This window comes from Branchiostoma belcheri, unplaced genomic scaffold (assembly GCF_001625305.1).
Source record: "Branchiostoma belcheri isolate BF01 breed outbred unplaced genomic scaffold, Haploidv18h27 scaffold11, whole genome shotgun sequence".
NCBI lineage: Eukaryota > Metazoa > Chordata > Leptocardii > Amphioxiformes > Branchiostomatidae > Branchiostoma > Branchiostoma belcheri.
This window is the reverse complement of record NW_017802491.1, coordinates 3,697,357-3,707,076: the sequence shown is the minus strand read 5'-3', so window position 1 is coordinate 3,707,076 and position 9,720 is coordinate 3,697,357. Positions and strand designations below refer to the sequence as shown.

Here is a 9,720-nt window from a genome sequence, read left to right as displayed (position 1 = left end):
ACGGACATTTCAGCTAGCGTGTGTGTGCGAACCACCCCCACACCTGGCCACGGATGTTAGTGAGGTACGGTGAATTCCTTCCACGCCGGCGCCAAGAACAGGAATATTCAAAATTCATCAATAAATCTATGTATATGATGAGACAGCTCCTAGCCAACATTGTACACTTCAGACGTCACCAATCGACACGGCTGTGCCTTCTGTCAATACCTCTTCTAAGACGAGGCAGACAAATTTGATTTTTCACGTCCACAGTTGGCGGGAATTGATTTCAACCGCCGGCGTTCCACAGGTGGTTGCCTGAAGTCGGTAATGTCCTGTTGCTACTTTCCATTAAGTAGTTCCTGGGAGCACGTTTTTCAATCACGACTTCAGTGATTGAAGCATCTGAATCACAAAGGCGAGTACAAATTGAAAGCATCCCATGCAGGGGCTCTTCCCCCCAAGACCGGAAGGAAGAGGCGGTGGTGAAGTGAACTTGTAAGACGTTAGTAGACGACCTGGCTGCCCTTTACTTGCCTTCACTTCATTCTCCAAGACACTAACTTTGCAACCTTCAATTGGAAAGGCCGTGGTCATCTATAAATGTCAAGATTTAGGGAAAAAAATATATTTTCAGGCATAATACGATAATACTGCTTGCCAGGATTTACTATCTTTTTAGGCTATTGTCGAGGAAGCAGCTACGCTAAGCGTTATCATTTAGAAAAGAATCTAGACGTAACGGCGTTGTCACATTCCCCCCTCCAGCTGCGTCTACGTGACCGGGTAGTAGAAACGGTACAGTTTATCTTATTTTCCCATGGACAAAACTTTTGGCTCTCACACAACATCCATGGCTCGCAGGGAAAACGGCAATCAGTGCCGATCCAACACTCATCAAGAAATCGGATTCAGAGTCAACAACCCCAAGAACAAGACCACCACAAAACCACATTACCACCCTATAACTTCAACTTGTCTAAACGTTTGTCGTTTCTACTCCAGCGCAAGCTAGGCTCATAGGTCGACTTTAACGATTTTTCTGGGATGTTTATTCCATATGTTTATGCGTTACTTCCTTTGCCGCTTGTAGTCTTTTTATCTCACCCAACAATTGGAATTTTCCTTTAAAATTTAATGTCATCGACCAGTATAATTTCCAATTCAGTTTTTGTGATTTCTTTCCCATGACCTTGCTTTCTCCATACCTGCAAAGGTGATGGCCTGTTCTATCCACAAAATTTTACTACACCAATAACTTCATTTTTATTGCCTATGCATGAAACTGAGTTCATTACCTGGCAGTACCGCTGAGGTCAACATCCATAGTAGTATATTCGTCAGGGACTGGGTAATACTAAGCCTACCAGGTCAATTGGTCTGGATTGGAGTCTCATCCAGACGGGTACTTCCATAAGCCCACGCCAGAGTTCAAGTGCATTTATGTCAACTTTCCATACGTTCGTTGTTGTTGTTGATATTACATGGTACATAATCAGCTGAAAACATTGTATAGCTACAAGTACAAGCCATGATGAAAATTAGGACCGTTTTACGAGAAAATGTGTAATGCTGGCAGATGCATTCTCGTTCCCTGGGAACGAGATGACCTTATGACCACGTGACCTAATTTGAGCTAATTCGGTACCAGAACGAGGCTGCGCGGCCAGTACAAATTACGACGCCATCTTGTTGTTCTCGGTGGTTTGAAGTTTACGAGATTTCCTCCGTTTCTTCCTCATTTTAGGGTGAGTTGTTTTAGTACATTTTCTGAACGTATACATGTCAATGTCCAGGTGCGACCGATGTTGTGTTTACACTGTATAATGATCAAGATATATTTGAAACTCGCCGTTAGTTGATAGCTGCCCCCCCCCAAAGAAAAACACTCCTTGACAAGACTGTTCAAACCAAGGAGCTTTCCTTGTTCAAACTAAATCAAAGTAAATAAGTTGAAGTAGGCAGCACCTTTCGTCAGGGCTTGAAATACTTTTTCCTGTACACCTCCACTGGTGCAGGTAACACTGAAAATTACCCGCACCAGACAAAATATTTACTTGCACTCAGCTTCTGAGAAGTACATGTATACTAAATTATTTGATCATACTAAAACTGTTCAGATTGTCTAGTGGAAGAATGACATAACATAATTTGACATAATTTTTATACATACTTGTCTTCAATATACTAGTAGGTGATTACAGTGAATGCATCAAAATCCACACACACCGGTACCTATATTTTGTATATAATTTTATAAATCCAGTGCATCATTCATGGACCTTATTTTGAGCCCTGTACCAGGAAGCCAATTTAAATTGTATTCACAGCATGATCAGTAGTTAACACTAAAACTACCCACCCACAGGCCAGAACGTTAACCTTCAGCGTCCCGGTATGGAGAACATCCCGCCAGGCCACGAGAGGTTTGACTTCCCGCGGCTCACCATACAGCAGATCGCGCTGGAGTGTCGTGAGGGCGCGCTGGGACCGGACGCCACCTGGCTCACAGAGGACCACCTGAAAAAACCAGAGGTACATCATCGGTTCCTAATTACTCACCTGTAATGTCCTGATGAATTTGTAGGTTCAGGCAAGATGTGGTATAATATAAGTTACTAGTACTAGTAGGGGTTAGGGGGGTACTTTAGACTTTTGAGAAAGTTTTCCAATTTACAGGTAGAATTTATCAAGATTAGGAAGAAAACTCAAGTTCATTCAAGGAAGTCAAGCAATAACCTCCTTGTAAATTTATGTTTTATTTATGACTTTTATTAACTTGTATGTAACATTATTAGTAATTTATTACATATTACCTCATTAAAGTTCAAGCCTTGATAAATGGTAGTACAAATTTTGGATTACTAAAACTTGATCCATAGATTGGCTGTTCATATTTCTTTTCTATACGTTCTAGACTTCTTAACATGATAAATAGGTTACACATAATTTCATAAACTTGTATACATATTGGGACTGGGATTCATGTATCATTTGTGAAATTTTGTCTATCTTGAACTGGAACCCTTTTTCTTTCCTACAGGTTGACACCATACAGAGTGTATATGGTATCATACTGCAGTTTTCCCTCAGCATCTCACAGGAGCAGATCACTCAGGTAGAATTCATTCATTCACACATAGTGATTTTTAGGAAACTTAACACGTGTATGTTTTGTGAATAATTCTTTGAAAAGGAAAAGTACTCGTAAGCATTCAAGTCAATGGGCTGAAAAAATTGATATTAATGCTTTTCTTCTGTTCCAGGTGCAGTTTGAGGGAACTGAAGAACTGGAGCACAAAGACATCCATGAGGAGGCTATCCCTCAGGTCCACTTCTTCTTTGCCATGTAAGTACACTGTACATGTACATGTGCATGTGTCACTTGCCTTGTTCCACCATATGTATAATACATAGGTTCTCACTGCGATGCAATAACAGTTTTAGCTATTATATTGCTGCAGTCTCATATTATTTCAAGACTTAGTACATGTTGTATCTTGTATTGAGTCTGACAGTATCTTTTTTTTGCTCTTCAGGCAACGTTTCATGGAGTCATGTGGAGCACAGGACTTCAAAATTAAGGACATTCTGGATCCAAGTGGGTATTGTTACTGTGCTCATTTTTCTCAGCAGGATAGACATACACTTACTTTTGTTTATTATGGTTGCTTTATGTAATTAGATTTACAGTTTATTGTTGAAATTCTGTTTGATATGTACTTTTTGTATTTCCGTTTTCTATTTTCATCAGAACCCAAGAGAACAACCAAGTTCCTGAGTGCTGCCATCAACTTCCTAAAGTTCCGTGATCAGAGATTGCAGACTTACGAATCAATCAAGGAAGAAAAGGTAGATCCGGAAGCCTTTAAGCACCCTGTATGTCGATTTAGAGTCTGGGCGGAAGTTTATCAGGCATGTTGCCTGAAGATGATGTAACTGTAGAGCTGATAATGTGATTGTTTTGTTGATACTGCGCAGGTTGCCGTGCAGGAGGAGTATGCCAGGCTCCAGAAGAGTAACGACGAGCTTCGGGCAAAAATCAACCAGATCAGGTAAAGTGTGTTCTGGTGTTTCCTGGGAGGTTTGCAGAGTAGAAATGATGCTGGCAGCAGGGATTAGAGTACCTGTGTCGTGACATCTGCAGGCAGATATAGCAGGGTTGGAAGGAGAGGATGTAGTTTGGGAAGCTTTTATGAAAATTTACTATGCATTCTACGCCCAGTAGATCTCTGTTCTTATAAGAACAGTCGCCTTTATGAGAACTGGATTCAAGTTGGCCGCAGGCAATACCTAATACATGTAATACAGGTAGCCATTTCCGTATCAAACTTGTTTGTCAGCTTTTTTTTTTTCATGTGTATTAGATATTAGCAATAATAGAAGTACTATATATATACTAGCCACAATATAGCCATAGGGCTTCAAATGATGTGCTGCACTTGTATGTTTGCACAAGTTTGAAAGTTACTTCTTGAAAGAAGGAATTTTTCATAGCGCTATCGGAAAATTGCTACTATGAACAATGAATTAGAACTGAGTTGTCAAAAACAGTTTGCAAAGTGATGCATTTTGTAATTTTAGTCATTATTTCTTTAGTCACGCTGAAACTTAAATGCCCAATTATTGCAGCTTCGTGCTAAAATAGACCATTTAATGCCACCAGTTGTCATAGTTTTGAGTAATGAATGTAATAACCTTGTTTCAGACTTTACCAGAATATACTGTCATGGTGGTCCAACATTGTATTGGCTTTATCAGTCTGAGTTATTTCAGTGACACGGCTAAATTGAGAGACCCGATATTTGACCTTTGTCCACCTACAGGGCAGCAAGAGCTGAGCACGAGCCTCAAGTTCGTGAGGTGGGTACAAAACACCTTACAACTGTCGTTATCACTTCTGTTGCTTTTGTTTCATTTTTTTTTTGCAGCATGGATGATGTGTGAGTTTGTGCTGGTTGTGAAGTGTTCCTTGTATTTGTCACAGGTTCAACAGGAGGTTGACAAGCTCAAGGCTGTGATACAGGAGGGCCAGAGACATCAGGTGTGTATTAAGTGTACATGTCATGTTACGCCTTATGGTCACAATTCACAGCGCAGGGCCCAGCTGGACACTTTCACACTGGGAACACAGAATACAATAATAAAAGACAGGAAACTCTAAAAAAAGTTTTTATAAACTAATCATGATGCATGAAAACAATTTGTGTGTATTGTTCATTCACACAAACAGCCTGGTTTGCATGCAATTGGTCAAGGTTTGGAAATGTGACCAGTAATGATTACCATGTAATGTTTATCATGTACTAATATGTACTGTACTATACTAAACTGTTACAGCAAGCCACTGGTATACATGTATACTGCTTGCTAAGGTACACAATTAGAAAGGTTTGGCTGCAGTATTTGCTTCCTTTCTATGTAATTTTTCTCATGCATTGTTATAATTCATACCCTTGAAAGAAACATCTCCATCATACAATTGATTAATACTCATGTAACTTTCCCTTCATCCATCCAGGTCGGTGCCAATCCATGGAATAATTTGGCGACAATCCACGTCTTTAACCACTCAGAAATTAAAGCAATCTGTGCACTTGCCAAGGCAGGGACATTATACAGACAGACCAAAATCAATATCTCAAAATCTATAGGAACTAAACTTTCCTATACACATTTGTACACTCTGCCTGTTGAAACATAAATGAGATCAACTGCGTGACAAATATCAGCACAAGAGATTGCTAACATTATAAAGTTGGGAGTTGTATTGTTGAGTGTGGAGTCAAACTGTGACTGTACATCACTGTCATTTATCTCAACAGGAGACGCAATCTTCAGCCATGGCAGAGATCGAGAAGACCATTGAAGGAAGGAGTACAAAATTGGTGTGTATATGACTCCTGGAGAATTACATGTACATTTAAGTTAACATGTTTTATTGAATGATTTTTCTTACTAATGTTACAGGTACCTTGACATTCGTGTTGCCACTGATGGAATGAATTGTTTTTATGGTCTGTTTGATGTAATTTCAGAGCTCAGAAATACCCACATGTCATCTGCAATCCGCAGTTAAACCCTGTAATTGCAGGAGAAACCTCATGTTTCACTCTGTATTAAGAGATGTTTTTCACCCAAAATGCTCTCAGTTTGATTGCTACTCCATAACTTGCTCAACTTTTGCCCCAGGAAACTTCATCATTCCTGTATAATACAATCTAGGGTCACTGCAGGTGACTTCAGCAAACTGATTCGGGGTCTATATTATAATACTATGATTTAGGCCCATACACACATTTTAAACCAGCAAAGGAATGTTTCCTTCTGGTAACAATCCTGTGACTGTGAGTGTAACCCTTCATAAATCCTGAAAAAAACTAACTTAAGGCTTTAAAATATGGCTGTAACCATCGAAACTTTACAAAACTTTTCCCTCAAAATGCAGGGGGATTGAGTGTCTTGGGGTTGGGAATTTTTAAATTTTCATGAGGAGGTTGACAGACACCTCTACCGTACATACTGTGATCGTGTCTTCCGGTACCTTGTGTGGCTTGCTCCTGACCAATAATTGCCTTCTGTACCTGACTGCTGTGCTGTGAAAAAATTCTGGTGAGAATCCTATTGAAAAACAGAAATGTTGCAGGTGAATTTGTGACCCGAAGTTTCAACTTGCAATCCATCATTCTTCGAATGGGGTGCAAGGGTGTCAGGCCTTAAGATGGAGATTAAAGAAGCTCTAAGTTCTGAATGGAGCCATTGTCAAAAGTGCATCAGCCTATCCACAAAATACCCACTCTCTCTGATAGGCAGAAACCCTCCTTGCTCTTGTCAAAAACCCTATTTACACAAAATGAAGTTCACCGTTTGGAAGATGTGTTGCATACGGTATCTCACACTGCCGTGAATGCATGAACACCATGTACCACCCAGGGACTCGATTGATGTCTTTGTTAGTATGCTTATCTACAACACCTTGTCACATGTACATCTGATGTATGTGTGCGTGTATGTGACCCCAGCCTTCAAACCAAGTCATTAAGCCTTACCGTTGTCACAACTGGACTAAATTGTAACTATTTTCCCGTGACTCTGGGGGCAAAGTCATTAGGGTTGGCTGCTCGTGGAATTTAGAGTAAGCACCATGAAGTCTTTGATGTGAAGGGGGCCATTGTTGATACCTGAGTGGAAGGCTTCATTTTGGAGGTTGTAATGGGCAAAGCTGGATGGATTTCTAAGTGTTCCACATCAGAGAGCATGTCTGACAGGATTTATGGAATCAGAGCAGAATGGGAGAACTTAAAATTGCAGAGAGTTATCAAGAATCCATTAAACGTAGGCAAAATGTGAACCTTGAGGCACTGTACATCAAGGACATCAGAAGAAAAAAAGCACCAGGGCAAAAAGGGCAGGTTTACCACAATCTATCACCTGCTTGTTAAAGGTCTGGGCTTCTGGGCATCTTTTTTCCCCTGAAACTTATTGAGATAATAAGTAGTGTGCGCTGAATATTCTATGCTCGCATAAAGTGATTGGATTACTCTGCTAAAAGCATGGTTTGATCATCATCAGTTGGACTTCATGTGCTTTACTGTCATCAGGCCCGGCTGAAGGACGACATCAAGAGCACTAAAGAGGAGGGGGACAAGCTGCGCTCCAAAATCGTCCAGTCTCCGGAGAGGATGAAGGGGGAGATGGGGCGCATGGAGAGGAGCATCAAAACTCTCAAGGTCACCAAGGAACAAAAGGTAAAAACAACAAAGTGTGGAACTGTGGCTGATATTTGTTAGAATTTAAATGTTACAGCTACGATGTGTCAATAGGAAATGAATGGCAATTGTTCCAGTGTCTGATCTTTTTTCAAGAACACTCTTCACAAAACACCTTGTAGCTTTAATCTATCATTAGACAAAAGCCAAAATAAGTTTTGTTTGTTTGTTTGAACCTTATGTTTTATTAATGAGAACAGGCTGCATTTTATTGAAGCCATATTAGGGAAGATAAAATATATAACTTATAAGAAAGATACAGTTTATATGACTTTCAAGTCCTAATAATGTTGTAATAAAAGTTTGCTTGGTTTATGAAGACACAACCAAAGGCTAAAGAAGACAGGGTTTCAAGACGAAATAAGATGAAAACTTAGAATAGCCTGCAGTGACTGTCAGTACAATATTACATTCTATTCAGCAGAGAACATTAAACACAACCTCTTGCCTAGAGAACTTGAAATCATCATTATCTTCAAGAAGTAGCCTCTCCAGCTTATAAAAAGGCAAAAGAAATTGATGATGATGACTTTTCCAGTGAAATTTATGTGCACATAAAGGTGGGCTGTAAAATCCTCTGGAAGCCCCCTGGCTTTATGTAGTGTATATGTGAGGGCTTGTCTGCTGACAGTACAATTATTTCATGTGATAAAAGCCCTACATGCACAGACCTTCTTTTCAAAATCAAGTACAAAGAAGCACTATACATGTAAGATTCCCTAACATACTGGCCAAGGGCAAAAGATGGGTAAAGTTTTGCTTCAAAGTTACTCAGTGCCTATCATTCAAACCAAAGAGGTCCAGCCAAACTCAAAGTTGTTGCTGAACAACTGTACTGTATGTATGATTCATATGTATTTATGTAAGATAGGACTGTTTAACCATAGGGCTGCTGCAGATTGACTGATGGGGGCCATATACATTGTGTAAAAGGTGTAAGATTAAAGACCTGAAATACAAATGCTGAAAGCAACAATCATGCACACAGATTTCTCTACAAGACATGAGTAAAACTGAAAGGGTCAAGCCAGGACAATAGCCTGAGAGTGTGGAAGTATTCACCAGCAAGCAGTTTTGTTTCTCCAATGTTGAGTGGTGTCTTGAATGTTCTTCCTGAATGTCCAGGGCCAGAGACTGGTGGAGCTGCATGAACAGCAGCACAATAACCAGGCCATGGGTGAGAACTGTCAGCAGGGCCTGAAACTCATCTCACTCATCCAGGCAGAGTGTGACGAACAGAGGTCAGTTTAGATGAACATGTATATATTATATAAATCAGTCAGACAAGTCAGAGATGTATTGCCTTCAAAAATGATAACAAATTAACATAGTCATCTGTCACTTCTTGAAGATTGTTACCTCCATGTATAGAAGCTTTGTTTTCAGTGTGTTCATATGTGTTTGCTTCAGTGTGTCTGTAGTCACATGAATTTGAATACAGTAGAGTCACGGGACGTGAGGGGAAAATGGTGGTAACCACAGACTGACAGGAAGGTCAAATTGGAAGTCAATTCTATCCTTTTTCCTGTTGTCTTTTTACAAAATAGTCAATCAGAAACTCAACATTTCAAAAGATCTGGCCAAATTTCTAAGAGTTTCAATCCATTTGGGATGACCTGAAATGACTGGCAAAACATTGTCTCCACTTTCTTCTTTAATGTGCTGTCTTTGGTCTGAAAAACATAGCCTTCTTTATTGTTGAAATGGGGAGAGCTGTTTTGAAGAGCCTTCCAGGTACTACATGTAGGAGTAAAGTACATGTATCTGTACCTTTCATCTAGAAAAATCGCTCTTCGCACAGAAATAGATGGCCATACTTCTTTGATCGCAGAGAAAATTTGTCACTGTTCAAAGCGTTTTAGATGTCAGTGATACTCAAAGTATAGTGTGGTGTTTTCTGTAGCAGTTTACTCTAATCTTTGTCATCACTTACAAGCTGAATGCTACTATTATGATCTTCGTACTGTAG

At 39.9% G+C, this 9,720-nt stretch overlaps 1 protein-coding gene across 1 annotated transcript in view; it reads left to right on the top strand.

Moving 5' to 3' along the window:
* The first annotated feature begins 1,613 nt into the window (after positions 1–1,613).
* The window catches only part of LOC109485104 (kinetochore protein Nuf2-like), a 12,832-nt gene continuing 4,725 nt past the window's right edge, over positions 1,614–9,720 (top strand). Inside the window, exons 1-12 of the mRNA XM_019788541.1 lie at positions 1,614–1,730; positions 2,351–2,517; positions 3,026–3,100; positions 3,249–3,331; positions 3,522–3,583; positions 3,737–3,834; positions 3,964–4,037; positions 4,809–4,845; positions 4,970–5,026; positions 5,808–5,870; positions 7,584–7,730; positions 8,877–8,992. Coding sequence (XP_019644100.1) covers positions 2,380–2,517; positions 3,026–3,100; positions 3,249–3,331; positions 3,522–3,583; positions 3,737–3,834; positions 3,964–4,037; positions 4,809–4,845; positions 4,970–5,026; positions 5,808–5,870; positions 7,584–7,730; positions 8,877–8,992 — 950 coding nt within the window. The 5' untranslated portion in view covers positions 1,614–1,730; positions 2,351–2,379. The remainder of the gene's footprint in view (positions 1,731–2,350; positions 2,518–3,025; positions 3,101–3,248; positions 3,332–3,521; positions 3,584–3,736; positions 3,835–3,963; positions 4,038–4,808; positions 4,846–4,969; positions 5,027–5,807; positions 5,871–7,583; positions 7,731–8,876; positions 8,993–9,720) is intronic.